This window comes from Sceloporus occidentalis, unplaced genomic scaffold, assembly GCF_023333645.1.
Source record: "Sceloporus occidentalis isolate IW3139 unplaced genomic scaffold, rSceOcc1.0.p SCAF_1, whole genome shotgun sequence".
NCBI classification, from domain to species: Eukaryota; Metazoa; Chordata; class Lepidosauria; order Squamata; family Phrynosomatidae; genus Sceloporus; species Sceloporus occidentalis.
The window spans coordinates 119,889,364-119,905,868 of record NW_028316981.1 but is presented as its reverse complement, the minus strand read 5'-3'; the positions used below and the strand labels follow the sequence as shown (position 1 = coordinate 119,905,868).

Genomic DNA, 16,505 nt, shown 5'->3' with positions numbered 1-16,505 from the left:
GATTGAAAGGCTGCATCAATCACTGTTACTATATGCAAAACAATTCCTAGACCACAGTATGTCTTGGCACATTCTGCCAAATCTATTGTGTCAACAACACCAACTTATAGAGTGGCAGCTTCAACTGAGATGTTTGCAAGGCTGTGTGAAAAGAGCCGTCGCTTTTTGTGAGACATTACAAGGTAGACAAAGTCAGCTAGTCAAGGAGCTCAGTGCTTTAGGCTGTATTATTATTATGATTAACCTTTATTTATAAAGCGCTGTAAATTTACACAGCGCTGTACATACAATCTTTTAGTCAGATGGTTCCCTGCCCTCAGGCTTACAATCTAAAAAGACATGACACAAAAGGAGAAGGGAGTGGTGGTGGGGAATAGGGTAGTAAGTGTACATGCTAATTAGCCTCTCCCCTAGGATGGTGGCTTTGGGTGTATCCCACGTGTTGTGGGTTGTTCTTTCAGCCTTCATAAAGTAACCATTCCCAGGGGTTTCAGCCACTCATAAGAAAGATCATTGCTGAAATTGTTTGTACTTTGGTGTCCTTTAATGGCTCTTAAAATACAAGGATTGTACTAAAAGTCATGCCTGTGAGGTCATAACTTTATAATTAAAAACATGAGACATAACCAGCTATATACATCTATAAAGTAACTATTTACAGCATGGTACTATTCAAAGTAGTCTCCACCAATGGCAGTGCTTTTGTGCCACCTTTGAACCCACTCATCAAGTCCACCTTAGAAAAACTCTTTTAGGCACTCACTGGTCTATTGTCTGATAGTGTCTTCCACTTTGCCTACATCATCAAAGCACTGTCCCCTGAAGGCTTTGCTTCAACCAATCAAACAAGTGAATGTCTTAGGGTGCCATATTGGGGCTGGAAGGTGGATATGGCACCACTGACCATGCTGTCCCATTTATGTAAGAATCTGATGTTGCCAAAGAAGTACGGAGTTGTGTCTTATCATGGTGTATCTGGATTATTTTCATCTATTTCCATGGTCTCCTCAAAGTTTCTGGAATGATGCAATATCGTGGTTGCAATTTATTGTTGTACCGTGCTTAGAGAAATCAAGCAAAATCACTCCCTTGCCATCCCAGAAGACATTCACCATAAACTTCTGTCCTGAGTGCTTGGTTTTGAATTTCTTCTAGGGAACATGGTTTGCCACCATTCGTGGTCTGATTCTTAATCTCTGGGTCATACAGGTATGCCCAGGTCTCATCACCAGTGCGAACACTCCCAAAAAAAGGTGTCCTTGTGGTCTTTAAATATTGCTAAAATTTCTGAACACACATGCGGTTGCCTGTCTTTCAAATCAGCTGTTAATTGATGAGGAACCTACTTGGTACACACTTTCCTGTATCCAAGGTTCTTGATAATCTGCTTGACAGCACTGTGACCACAGCCAAATTTTTCAGTAATCTCTTGGACAGTCATATGCTGGTCTGTGTGAATCATGTCCACCCTGTTTTGATTTTCTCGGTGACTGCAGTCTATGGTCTTCCACTGTGTGGTTTGTCTTCAACGCCAGCTTTGACATTTTAAAAACTTTTCCACACATCTTCACACATTACTGTCATCAATTTTTACCTCATCGTACACATTTCTGAGCCTTCTGTACATATCAGCAGCAGTACATTCTTCTTTGGTCAAGAACTTGGTGACTGCTCTTTATTGTTGCTTTGTATCCTGGTTATGCAATGCCTAAAAATGGAGAATTTATGTCAGTCGTGCAGTAGGAATCACTCTATCTGGTGGTATAATAGCATTACATTTGGAGTAATAGTCTTAGAGAAGATGGCACACAGGCATTACTTTCAGTACAACCCCCATATGTTGCTTGAGGCAACTCCCTCCCAGTCCTTCATAATAGGCCTGTATATTCTGGATGCACTGGCAGACATGAGAGGATATATCTGATAAAAGAATTATAGTTATTTTTCCCAGTTGATTTAACAGTTTAAAGCAGTGGTGGCGACCCTATAGCACATGTGCCAGAGAGGGCACTCAGAGCCCTCTCTGTGGGCATGCGTGCTCTTGTGTTTGCCAGAGTTCGTTACTAAAAGCCAGAGAAACATGGCACTTTGCCATGAATAAGTGGGTTTTAGGTTGCAATTTGGGCACTTGGTTTCTGAAAGGTTTGCCATCACTGGTTTAAAGGATACGTGCAGTACAACAGGCAATACCTGCAAAGCAGTTGTTATCTTAACATCCCATTTTCATAGTCACGATTTTTGGAAAGACCACTAGTTGGAGTTCTTGACCATAAAAATTAAAAAAGGAAGGAATCTAGTATAGTTTTGCTGAACTATAGACAATTGCAGGTGCTACCCTTCCATTGGTCCTCCAGGTGTTTTGGATATCCGATCCCAGAATTCCTGGCTGTTGGCCAAGGTGTCTGGGGCTCCTGGGAGTTGGAAGTCCAAAACACCTGGAGGACTAAAGTTTGGGAATCTCCGCTTTAATGCTGTGTAGGTCTTAAGGTGAGTACGTAAAGGCCAGGAAAACTAAGTCCTTAAATTAACCAAAGAACTTTGTGATATTAATCATGAATATTCAGCCAGTATCTTATAAATAAAGGGTAGGATTATTAGATTTTGAAGCTTTCAGTATTACACAGGTTTTTTTTTTCTTTTTTGGTGCAGACAGAAGATCTTAATGATAATATTGGCCCGGTACAGACAGGCCTTTTGCATGCTAGCACGTCATGGACGCGCCGCAGCTGTGTAGTGCTGTATAGACAGCGTGTGCAGCAGTGACGTTGCAGCTGCGATGTCACCATGCCATCTTTGGGGCTTTGCAGCGGCGCAGTGACACCGCAAAAAGAAACTCCTTCCGGGTGCTTCTCTTTTGCTGCGCGGTAATGCCGCGCAATTTGGTTATTGCAGCGCTCCTGTGGAGCAAAGAAAGGTGCCGGAGAGGCACCTCTTTTTGGCGCACTGTACCGTACCATATAATTGCACCCTAATAAACTGTTACACTAGTAAATGGTAATACTTTGCTATGTTGAACAGTGGCTGGTTTTTTTGGGGGGGTTTGGTTGGTCAAAGCCCAGAGTCATTGTGTAGACAACAACACTTTTTGACTCTTATCTGTTATAATTACTTAAATAGTACTTATAGCAAAATATTTAAAATAAGTATACATCAGTAAAATATAAAAATATATGCAATACACACCTTAACATACAGCCTTTATGTAGATATTGAAATAGATGTTAGATTAGACTAAACACAAAAAGTTTGTATAAATGAGCATGAAGTGCCTGAAAGGAAGAATATTTGGAGTATGTCAAATTTCTGAAATTTTGAAACAAAAATTTTAAAATGTTGACATAATCTAAAGCTTCCTTTCAGAAATGTGATCTAGGCTGTAAATTTATATAGCATTATCCTCTGTGTCCTTAATTATATTGTAGGAAGGAGAGGGAGAAGGTGGTGAAGATGAAGAAAGGAAAGGAGACTCTGAAAAAGGCAAGTCTAAATATCCATATGTTCTGTGCAGTTAGCAAGACAACTTGTTTCTTGGGTGTCTGTACATTATTAATAGAAGGTTTTGGTTGCTGGAGCCTTATTAAATACCATGCGTTTAGCATTTACATGCTGGTGAAAATCTGAGCTAACAAGTTTGTTAGTTAAATTTCTTCTATGTGGTCTCTGTGAATCACACAAATGGGTTATTCTGCGACTGCACAAGAATGCTTGGAAACTTCTAGAATCTCTGGGCAAAAGTTAGTTTGCAACTTTCTGCAACTTTTTGGTGGTAGCTCCGCCCACTCCATTCATTCTTCCGCTCTTAGCAGCTTGAGGAACTTCGCTAGCTTGGTTAAACCTTGCTGTCAGCTTTTAGGATTGGAATCTCTGGACTCTTGACCAACTGAACCATTCTTTGACCTCTCTCACGGACTATCCACAGACCTTGTTGTTATTCCAACGGCTTGACCACAGTATTTCCGACTTCCCCTTTCAACCATGGCTTCCTTTAAGAGATGCACCAAGTGCGGCTTCAAAATCCCCATGTCATATGAACATGATAAGAGCGTCCTCTGTTTAGGGGACACACTTATCCCCAGGGATTGCCCCCATTGTAAGGCCATGACCACTCAGGCCTTGAAGAACCTCAACCAAAAACAGAAGGCTTCTCTTTATGAAAAAGTCCTTCAACCGTCTTCGTCCTCCTCAGCAGCTCATCTTCTAGAGACTGCTACACAGCCGTCCACTTTGGTGGCTCCTAATGACAAATCCCTCAGATGGTGGAAGGATCTGTCAGCAGATGTCCCTAAACTTTCCGAGAGGAAGGATGGAGATAAGCAGAAATCCTCTAAATCTTGCCGGACGGAACAGGACTCTAGGCAAGCCAGATCTGCCTCCCCTGTGGCAAAATCCCGCCGTAAGGGACCTCCAAGCACGGTTTTGGTGCCTCCGTCAGACTCGAGGCCCACTGCCACCCCAACCTCTATTGTGGCTCTGGCCTCCATCCTGGTCCTCTTGGAACCGAGAGTACTCCTGTCTAGTCATCTGTCCCTCTAGGACGACGACCTACAGATTGTTGACCTGGATCACAGCTCTGAATCCGAGGGAGAAATTCCTGACTCTGACCCTCCAATCCCTCCTCAGAAGGTGAGGTCTTGGTCCCATTCCCCTCGGAAAGTGAGGTCTTGGTCCCGTTCCCCTCTGCACAGAGACTGGGCTGCTCTTGGAACAGAAGCCAATTAGGCTCAAGCCCATGATCATCCTGACCGTGATCTCTTCACTCTTACCCTGATCTGGTCTATGACCACCAGACCAGGCAATACTTCTTGCCTGTAGACGCCACACATCTCCGTCTCAACTTGCCGGATCCAGCCAGAGAGGGATGCCTTCATCTCTGGCCCCGATGGGACCTCATCCCAAAGCGTTCGGAAGACTTGCAAAGACAGCGCCAGACTCCCCAGAAGCTAGCTTTCTCTGGGTTTCAGTGCTCCCCCAACCGCTGTCTAAGCCAATCCCGCTCTAGATCTCATTCTCGCTCCCCCACGCCTGCCTTGGAGGATGAATCTCCACTGACATTTGGTGAACCCAGTGCCCCATCCCCTGCGGGTGACGTCAAGTCCTTTTCTGACAGGATCATCCGGATGGCTGACGCTTAGGCCTGGAGGTCGCCCATACTGATGAGGACGCCCTAGACCCCGTAGAGCGGTGAATTCATGGCTACTCTCCAGTTCCTCCCTCTCTGGCCTTCCTTCCATCTCTGGAGAAGATTGCCAAGAGATCTTAGAACACTCCTGCTATGATCGCGTCCACGTCACGTAAAATAGAAAACCTTTATAGAGTGACACTATCGGGGCCAGCTTGGCTCTTTCAGCATCCAAAGCCCATCTCTGCCATTGTTGAAGGTTCTCAGACAGCCTTCTCCCCCCCCCCCCCCCATCCATCTTCTTCCCCGATAGACAAAGAAAGCAAGAAGATTGACAGTCTGGCCAAAAAGTTTTATGCCTTTGCAGCCCTGGACATGAAAATAGCCAATTATGCCGCATGCATGAGGGCCTATATTCAACTCCTGATGGAGAAAATGGACCTGACTATCAGTGAACTCCCTGATGACAAGAAGAGGATCATGACTGCCCAGCGCAGTGAAGCTCATCTGGTTGGAGGGCAGCAGATTATTTCGGCCACACACTCTACAGACTGTGCATCCAAAGTCTTGTCGGGATCCATTGCTGAGAGATGCTATGCCTGGCTTCGCTCCTCAGACCTGACTCCACAGGCCAGATCGGCCCTTGAAGATATTGAAGATATGCCCTTCGATAACTCTGGCTTGTTCAACCAAGAAACTGACGGAAAGTTGAACTTTCGCTACAGGATGAAGGCGACCGCATGTCCTCTTCCTCTGGCATGTCCTCTTCCTCTGCAAGGTCACCACATCAGGGATACGGGCCCCAGCAACCTTGGTACCTTCCAAACCAACATTGGTACCAGCAACAGGAGCGCCAATACCAGGCTCAAGACAGATCCTCTCACTGCCGGCCTTCCTAGTCCCCTTCGGCCTCCTCAACCTTCTCAGCCTAGATACCAGCAAGGCTACAAGAAGAAAGACACCCAAGGCAAGAAAAGATTCTGAAGTGTTCCTGCACACTCCGTCACTATTTTTGGTGATAGATTGAAGCCTTTCTTTAACACCTGGGCTTCTATCACATCTGACTCCTGGGCCTTAAATATCGTCTGTAGGGGTTATGCCCTTGAGTTCAAACAGCTCTCCCCTACCAGAGCTATTCTCTCTACACTCCCTTCAGACACCCTTCTCGACAAAGTGCGCACACTTTTGGAAAAGGGCTCCATCAAGCCTGTAGACCCCTCCTGGGCTCGATACTGCTTTTTTTCTAGTCGCTCCTTTCCAACAAGGTAGTACTTTTACTGACAGACAATACCACCGTCATGTACTGTCAGCGCAACTGCTGGGGTCCAACAACCACTGTCAGCAACTCCAACGAGTCTTGGGGTTAAATCAGACCCTTGTAGCAGAGCTGGCAATTTCCAGAAGCTGAAGCGTGGCTCCAAGTTCCAATTGGGATGACAGCAACTGGATGTCTTCCAGGAACTGCAGCAATGCAGGAACCTCCGGGGACACACAGCAAACCGATGCTGTAGCTTCTTCTGATAAACCATCAGAGAAACAAAGTCCCCAAAGTGCTCTTTATTCACAGTGCTATAATACAAAACTGGATCTCTAAAACTCCAAAACATACCAATCCAACTCCTACTTCAAACCCACAAGCTATCCCTTGCAACCCTGGGTTTATATAGACTCCAGACCATGTGGTCTCCCAAACCCAGTGAGTTCCTGTGTGTAACCATGACAAGTGTCCCCTGTGCAATCCAGACACATGGTTTCATCATCCATGGCTACGTGCACCTAGACACTGAAGTGTCCTTGAGCCAATGAGCATCAGCTGTGCTAATCAACCTTGTCCTTCTGCTGAATGCTCATGGTCAAACACACACACATCAAGCATTTCCCTGTGTGCTGTGTTTTAACCCTTAAATCCCTGACATGTACTACCTCAACAAACAAGGCGGCACAAGGTCTCAGACACTGCTGGACATCACTCTCAGAATCTGGGGCTGGTGTATCAACCACAAGATTCTCCTTCAATGCATACACCTTCCTGGAGACGAAAACGATCTAGCAGACCAGCTCAGCAGGTCTTCCAACACATGCCACGAATAGCGACTCCACCTGGACGTAGTTGCCCATCTTTTCCAATTTTGGGGTCAGCCAACAATCAACCTTTTTGCCTCACCTCTTGATGCTCACTGTCCAAAATTTTGCTCTCGAACCCATGCCACGGGTTCGCTAGGAGATGCCTTTCAACTCAAATGGACGCAAGAGTTTCTCTACGCATTCCCTCCTTTTCCTTTCATCACAAGGGTAGTGGCAAAGATGACATTGAACCATTCTGACGCGATCCTGGTCACCCCATGGTGGCCGAGGCAGTCCTGGTTCACTCCTCTACTGCACCTCTCCCAGGGGACTTATCTCTGGCTGGAGTTCCGCCCTGACCTTCTATCTTTGCACGACCGTCTCGTCCTCCATCCAAACATGGAGACTCTCCCATTGGTGGCATGGAGGATTCTATGCTGGCATCCCTAACTGATAACATTAAAGATGTTCTTTTGGCATCCCAGAAGCCCTCAACACAGAGGTCTTACCGGTATAAATGGGATAAATTTCTTGCCTAAATTTCTTGCCTATCTTGAAGACATGGACATTTCTCCATCCCAGGCATCAATCCCGACAGTTCTGGAGTTCTTAATGTCCCTAGCAGATGCTGGTCTCTGCCTGAACTCTACCAAGTGTTACCTGTCAGCCATCTGCTCCCATTACCACTTTGAGGGCAAGCCTTCTCTCTTTAAGGATCCCCTCGTAAAGAGATTCCTCAGGGGATTCAACAACCTTCATCCCCCATCCTCCATACCGACACTGGCATGGAGCCTGGACCTTGTCCTTTCCTGCTTGGCATCCAAGCCCTTCGAGCCCATGGCCACTATAGACTTGAGATTGCTTACCTGGAAAACATCTTTCCTTGTAGCCATCACCTCTGCTCGCTGAGTGAGTGAACTATGTGTCTTACATGTGGACCAACCTTACCTCAGTTTTCACAGGGACAAGGTAGTTCTCCGCACCGATATCACCTTCTTGCCGAAGGTGGTGTTGGCCTTCCACATGAACCAAGACGTTGTTTTGCCGACCCTGGCCCCAAACCCGACCACCGATACTGAGCACCAACTCCATGCGTTGGACGTTCGGAGGGCATTGGTCTTCTACCTGGACAGGACTTTGGGTTCAAGGCATTCCGAGTGGCTGTTCGTGTGCTACTTGGAGGACAAAAAGGGACTGCCTGTGACAGCGCAGAGGTTCTCCAAACGGGTGGCCAACACCATCCACCTCTGCTATGAACTATCAGATAGACTTATTCCAGCTTGGGTTCAGGCCCATGCAACGCGGGCGGTAGCTGCATCCTCCGCCTTTTTGACTGGGATTTCCTTGGAGGATGTTTGTAGGGCTGCTGTCTGGTCCCAGCCATTGACTTTCATTAAACATTACAGGCTGGACACCAGAGCCAGACAAGATGCAGCTTTCTGGTTTGCATTGACTATTTACGGTCTATTTGCAAGTTGACAAATGACATTGACAAGTGTTTTTGTTCTGCATATTTCTTTATTGTCATTAATAAATCCAACTGTTTCAACTTTACAAACTGTGTCATGATACTCCCTCCTCCACTGACCCAAGCTTGTCAGTCTAACCCATTTGTGTGATTCGCAGAGACCACGAAGGAGAAGAACAGGTTGTTCACCTGTAACAGTGTTTCTTCGAGTGGTCATCTGCAAATTCACACAAACCCGCCCATCCATCCCCTCAGTATCCTGCTCATTTGCTAGCGTTGCTGTCGCACTTTACGTGGCTCATTTGGAACCGGAGAAGAGCAGGACCGTTAGGGGCTATATATGGAGTGGGCGGAGCTACTGCCAAAAAGTTGTAGAAAGTTGCAAACTAACTTTTGCCCAGAGATTCTAGAAGTTTCCAAGCATTGCTACGTAGGCACACAATAACCCATTTGTGTGAATTCACAGATGACCACTCGAAGAAACACCGTTACAGGTGAGTAACCTGTTCTTACCACACATATCTTTTACATATGAAGTAGTGATGAGTTGGGAAAATGATAACTAACAGTTTTTAAAACTATTTTCGTCTTCTTTGGGTAGAGGTGAGCCCTAACCTCATTGAGGTACTAATTTCCAGTAGTAAATGCAACAGTCTATGTTTCCTGCATTTAAAACAAACATGCTAAATCCAATAACATAAACTGCAAGTTGGACTTTGCCCTTCACTCATAATCATAAGGATACTTATTTAATATGCAATTTTTTCTGCTTATTTCGTGAGGAGGGCCTAACTTTTCATTTTCCAATATGAAGAATTTTTCTTGAGCAGACCAACAGCATTACACACCTATATGTTTACTTTCATGTCTTTGAAAACTTCTCTGATGCAATTGTGCTTCTGATTCGACATCAGGAGACTACCACTGTATGTGAAGTATGGCATGTCCAGGGTAGTGAGACTTATAGCCTAGTGTCTACTTAAGGAGGATCTGTAAGTAAATATCTGTTTAAAACAGTGGTTTTATTACATATAGGTGCTCTGACAATTCAAGAAGAAATCAGTCAGATAAAGCGCAAATTACAAGCTGGAAAGAAAACTCAAGAGAGGCAAAAAAAAAGATACCGTGATCGGATGGTAGAAAGGTATGTCTCTTCTCTAGAAGTCTTGGAGTAGTAGCTAGAATACTTTTGTGATAGTAGCTAGAATACTTTCAAAAAGTTATTGATGGCATTGTAATTAAGAATTAATCATTTAAAAAGAAATGAACTAGTGCCCTTCTAGCTTCTCAGTGAAATTGTGTAATGTTTGGTAGATCAGATGCAGGGCTGGAGCAAGACTAATGAACCCATGGCTATTTATGGTTGGTGTAAAAAAAAACCCTGAGAAGAAGACTTTAGTATTGTCTGATGAAACACATCTAAAATCCACAAAAAAGTGGTGCCTTTATTCGAACAACCAAAATGCACAAAATATATGATGCAAGGCTTCGAAGCTCCACTGGTTTCTTCATCAAACAAAGTTTTGAATATGTTTCCTGGATGTGAAGATACCGTTTATATTCAACTATAAATCAACATCAAGTATAAGTCAAGGGCAGGTTTTGAGGCCAAAATTATGGATTTTCATATGACCCCGTGGATAAGTCAATGGTAAAATTTAGGGGCATGTAACAGAGGCTATTAAGGATGAAGCAGTGGAAAACAGTGCCAAGGTGCTTACAAAATTCTGGTAAGCATAACTGTGCTCATAGTAAAAGCTGGATGGATGGAAGAATAGTGGAATCAGTGCTTCCAGGACAGAATATGCTCTTGCCTTTCACCAGGGCATGGTTCTTTTTTAAATTGGAGTTAAAATACAGTACTTATAGTTACCCATAGATAAATCAATTCGGGGGGTTTGAGGTCAGTTTTTTTACTAAAATGTCTAGACTTATACATGAATATGTACAGTACTACATTTTAGCCACTACAATGAATCCTAAAGACAGAATCAATAGACTGGGACTCTACTATTTGTGGTTTCTAACTCATAAAACATTTTTTAAAAAAAGTTGGGACTACATTTGTCATGTTTACCAAAACAACCAAAATTTTCCTAATGCAAAACCATAGGCACTTCTCTTGAGAGATTTCAGTGTTCTCTTTCTAATAAAGGGGGCTGTGACCTCACAAAGGACAGAGACATCTTCAATCTTAGAAGAAGTACCTTTTTGTATTGCTAATGGAATTAAAAAATTATCTCCTTGACTTATTGTTCTCAGTGCCACATGGCCAGAAGGAGGAGGGTTCTGCTTGCATAGATATCTGACGACAGAACAACACAACAGCATCTTGAGAACATGCAAGCCTGTGACTAACATCGCTATTTTCTGTTATTTTTCTTATACCTTTGCCTAATGGAGAATCCAGTAGAGCTCCAAAAGCTTGCATCATGTATTTCGTGCATTTTGGTTGGCTTAATAAACATAACACTGTTTTGTGGGTTTTGGATATTATTGTATTTTGCTGTGTGGCAACACGGCTGCCCCTGAATATTTTTGCATAGAATATAATGTGGAAATTCTCAATGACGGCTTTGTCCTCCACATATAACAAATCTCTATAGTCAAGTGTTTTTTTCCCATTTGATATGCTTTAACAGGATTCAGTTTGTATGCTCATTGTGCAAATATCGTACTTTCTATGAGGATGAGATGACCAATCATTTAGAGAGCAAATTTCACAAAGAACATTTTACTTTTGTTGGAACCAAGCTGCCCCAACAGACAGCAGATTTCCTTCAGGTGAGCTTGTTATTTTCTTTCTGATGTTGCCTTCTGATTTTCTTAAAAGGCTAACATAAACCACTAAATAGTGGGCTTTGGAGCGAAGCAGACTGGCAGCTAGGAGTGGCCTCTGCCCTCTCCAGCCCCAATCAGCACAGGACCTCAGTGACTGGACGGCACAGTCCTGAACCCAGCTTCTGGCAGGAGTGACTTTTTGCCACTCCTTTTTGTGCTGGGTTTTCCAAATCCGCATGGCTTATGGCCATTTTGGGGGCATGCATCGTCTGCACACCCTGCCCCCAACAGGGCCTAAAGCCGGCGCCTTTTGCCTATCTGCTCTAGGCCTAGGTTGTACATTTTCCCATACCTCTGTGTGAGTCAGTTCTGAAATGTTTTAAATGGGCCTTCAGAAGAACTCCTCTTCTGAGAAGAAAACAAATAAAAAACACTAGAGCAGACATTTTTCTGTGCTGACCTTGCTTGCATTTTTTAAGCATGTTGCACATGCATACTGCTGCTTTCCTTTTCTGTTTTTGAAATAGAAAACTGGTGAAAAGATTTGAGGCATAAATACATCCCTTGAGAGGGAAGAGAAAAGGCAGGGTTTTGATTCCATGCAATCATAGCGCATTCTACAGTTTTTCAATATGGTATTTTGCTCTTCACTGATATTACTGGTATTCATAAGATTTTTTACAATGTAGGAATATGTTGCTAACAAAACGAAAAAAACAGAAGAACGCCGTAAAGCAATTGAAGATATTAATGCAGTTATACAACAGATTTATAAAGACCAAGATCTTACACAGGGTATGTATTAAGTATTTGGGTACTGCAGAGTTAGATGTATCTTAAAGTTCAGCTGTGAGGTGATACATTTTCTTATTTTTCTTGTTTTATTATTTTTCCGGAAACAAGATGGTAAACAAATGCCATACTGTTTTTTTGGGAACGAAAAGTATTCCGGAACTGTCTATTAGTTCTTACCAGTATTGAATGCCTGTTTTCCTAGCCCTTTCAAACAATCATAATATTATGCTATATGATGGCTTCTTGTATATTTCTTTAGTGACAATCATAGGACATCCTATAAAATGGACATTCATTTTCAGAAAGAGTTTCTTAGGTACATGTGAGAATTTTTACTTCTTCTTCGTGGTCTCTGCGAATTCACACAAATGGGTTATCATTCTGTGCCTGCACAGTTAGCTTCGGAACCTTCTTGGAGATATTAAAGGCGTTTTGGCGGTAGCCCCGCCCACTCTCCAACTGCCTTTTTCAGTCGGTTTCCCGCCTAAACCCTCAGTTCCTTTTGTCCGCCGCACTAGCAGCATCTAGGAACTCTTTCAGAGATTCATTTTCCTGTCAGACTTTAAAAACTTGATTTGACAGGATCAATCTGCACTTTGGTGGTAATTTTTTAACATCGTTGTTCATATTTTAAAACAAATGCTATGATTTTCTAGATAATCATATACTTAAATGTGAATTTGAATTCTGAGGTAAAGTTGTTTAACAACAACTTGCCCTGTGATTTCTCAGAGAATCGCTTACTTAATTGGGAATTTAAATTCTGAAATAATGCTGTTTTAGGACAGCCTGTACTGCGATTTCTTAAAGAATCACGTACTTAAATACAAATTTAAATTCTGAGGTAAGTTGCTTTAACAACAACTTGCCCTATGATTTCTTAGAGAATTGCTTACTTAAATGTGAATTTAAATTCTGAGGTAAAGTTGTTTTAACAATGACTTGCCCTGCCATTTCTTAGAGAATCACTTACTTAAATGTGAATTTAAATTCTGGACTAATGCTGTTTTAACAACAGCCTGTACTGCAGTTTCTTAGAGAATCACTTATTTAAATGTGAATTTAAATTCTGAGGTGAAGTTGTTTAACCACAGCCTTCACATTGGCAAGTCCTTTTCCCTTCTGAGGGAATTGGTGTGCTTGGCAGAACTTTTCCCGCCTTTTTTCTTGAGGAAAAGTTTTCAAACAATGCCTGCCTTACTGGCGCACTTGGCAAAGCCCCATTACTCCTCTTATCTCTGAGAGGAACTTAGAGAATGGCCACCGGCCTTCCTTCCTCAGCATGGCTAGAGATGCTCTTTTGTTGTGGACAAACCGTCTCAGGGCCATTCACATGGCTTTGTCTCCTCATTCTCCTGAAGAGAAGTTGTTACTGGCTGCCTCGACTTCGTCCTTGCTGGTCCCTAGCTCCCCAGGATCAAACCAATTGGAGGTCATCATCATCGGTCCCTGACTCTCCGGAGTGAAACCAACTGGCTGGCAGCCCAACGTGGATCCTCATCGGTCCCTGACTTTCCGGAGTCATACCAATTGGCTTCAAGCCCAACTTTAAGCCTCGTCGGTCCCTGACTCTCTGGGGTCAAACCGTTTGGCTGCCTGCACGACTTGGATCTTCACCGGTCCCTGACTCTCCGGAGTCATATCGACTGGATGGTCCCTGACTCTCCGGGGTCAAACCATTTGACTGGCAGCCCAACGTGGATCCTCATCGGTCCCTGATTCTGCGGAGTCATACCGACTGAATGGCAGCCCAACGTGGATCCTCATCGGTCCCTGACTCTCCGGAGTCATACCGACTGAATGGCAGCCCAACGTGGATCCTCATCGGTCCCTGACTCTCCGGAGTCATACCGACTGAATGGCAGCCCAACATGGATCCTCATCGGTCCCTGACTCTCTGAGGTCATACCGACCGGATGGCTGCCCAACCTTGATCTGCGTCGGTCCCTGACTCTCCGGGGTCATACCGACTGGATGGCTGCCCAACATGGATCCTCATCAGTCCCTGACTCTCTGGGGTCATACCGACTGAATGGCAGCCCAACGTGGATCCTCATCAGTCCCTGACTCTCCGGAGTCATACCGACTGAATGGCAGCCCAACATGGATCCTCATCGGTCCCTGACTCTCTGAGGTCATACCGACCGGATGGCTGCCCAACCTTGATCTGCGTCGGTCCCTGACTCTCCGGGGTCATACCGACTGGATGGCTGCCCAACATGGATCCTCATCAGTCCCTGACTCTCTGGGGTCATACCGACTGGATGGCTGCCCAACATGGATCTTCATCCGTCCCTGACTCTCTGGAGTCATACCGACTGGATGGCTGCCCAACATGGATCCTCATCGGTCCCCGACTCTCTTGGGTCATACTGACTGGATGGCTGCCCAACCTCGATCTGCATCGGTCCCTGACTCTCCGGAGTCATACCGACTGGATGGAAGCCCAATGTGGATCCTCATCGGTCCCTGACTCCCTGGGATCATACCGATTGGCTTGCAGCCTGACATCGACCCTCATGGGTCCCTGGCTCTCCGGTGCCAAACCAATTGGACGGCTGCCCAACTTCGATATGCATCGGTCTCTGACTCCCTGGAGTCAGATTCATTGGCTTATAGCCCAGCTTCAAGCCTCGTCAATCCCTGACTCTCCGAGGTCCAACCATTTGGCTGGCTGAAAGGCTTGGTTCTTCATCGATCCCGGACTCTTAGGGGTCAAACTGTTTGGCTAGCTGTCCAATCTGGATCCTCATCAGTCCCTGAATCTCTGGGGTCATACTGCTTGACTTGCAGCCTGACTTCGTTCCTCATTGGTCCCTGACTCTTCAGGGTCAAACCTGTTGCCTGGCAGCCCAACTTCGATCCTCATCGGTCCCATACCAACAGTATGGCAGCCTGACTTCGATCCTCGTTGGTGCCTGACTCTCTGGAGTCATACCGATTGACCTGTAGCCTGACATCGATCCTTGTTGGTCCCTAACTCTCTGGGTCAAACTGATTGGCTGGCTGCCAGGCTTTGATCTTCATCGGTCCCTGACTTTCAGGACTAATTCCGATTGGCTTGCAGCTTGATTTCTACCTTTGTCAGCCCCTGACTCTTCGGGGTCAAACTGATATGGGATGTTAGCCAGATTGCCATCATTGTATGGCTGCATTTCGTCCTGACTCTCCTTTGAGAAGACGAATATTAAGAGTCCAACGTTGGTACCGTGCAAAGCTGCACAAGAGGATTCGAATGCAGCTGGCTTTTCAGTTCTGAGGGCCATTATTGATACCGTCGCATGCGCCTTGCTGCTACCGGGTTCATTTTGTGGCCACGATTAGCTGTTCCCAGCAGCCAGTATGGTTGATGCTGGTTTGGGTTCAAAGCCATGGTTGTTCCCTCTGTACCGAGGTTAACTATCAGCAAGCGCTCTATCAATTTGGGCCATGAGGTGCACTGTCCCTCAAACCACCACCAGTGGTCACTTCTTTGCCTCTGAGCCAAAAATGGTTACCCTGACATATTCTAGTCCCATTTCATTCAAAATTGAGACTTTTTTCAGGTTGCTGCCTCGGTATCGAGGAATGCCAGCATCACTGGACAGTATACAGTGCAAATATTCCTTCTGTACCGAGACATGACATCACGGCTATCCCTATATAGCCAATTCGGGGGAGATGGTGCTTCCTCCATACTGAGGGAGGACATCACCATTTGTACGCTACAATTTATGACAACGTCCTTCATCTCAGACTGGACGGCTAAATGTCACTTAATGTGGAAATTCAAGTGTGACTTCTGAGTTGGCCCCTGTAAAATTTGGGAGCACAATCTATTTACTCTGGGTACAGATAATCCTTCACCGTATGGACGGCTTCAGGACTGTACAATCAAATCTCATAAATTGGTTCGTCCCTTTCATACCTAGGGACGCTACCATTATGCAACCAGTACCAGCTCAATTGTGATCATCTTGTTCCCCCCATGGGGGGCTTTGATACCAAAGCACAGAAACCATCATTCATAGGGAAAGGTTTTGCCACTTCCCGATGTGAGTGTCACCTAAGGCAGTTGATGCCTATTATCAAAGGCCACTATATATAGTGAGAAATACATGTCTATTTCCCATACCCCTTCCAAAGGGTTTTTGTCAATGCCACTCTCTTCATTGGAACAGGTGGCAAACAACTGCCACAATTCCTTTCCATTTTCTCCTCTGGGCAGGAATGCCCTCTGGGGACATCCCTCGATTTTGAGCCACCATTTAAAGATCTGTCCACCCCATGGATACTTGG

The 16,505-nt window shown here is 44.8% G+C and overlaps 1 protein-coding gene across 2 annotated transcripts in view; it reads left to right on the top strand.

Annotated features, from left to right (window-relative positions):
• The window catches only part of AKAP8L (A-kinase anchoring protein 8 like), a 59,514-nt gene that overhangs the window by 25,341 nt on the left and 17,668 nt on the right, over nt 1-16,505 (top strand). For both annotated transcript variants that reach the window (XM_089533596.1, XM_089533607.1), the window contains exons 7-10: nt 3,423-3,477; nt 9,687-9,795; nt 11,294-11,435; nt 12,122-12,227. In XM_089533596.1, coding sequence (XP_089389722.1) covers nt 3,423-3,477; nt 9,687-9,795; nt 11,294-11,435; nt 12,122-12,227 — 412 coding nt within the window. The remainder of the gene's footprint in view (nt 1-3,422; nt 3,478-9,686; nt 9,796-11,293; nt 11,436-12,121; nt 12,228-16,505) is intronic.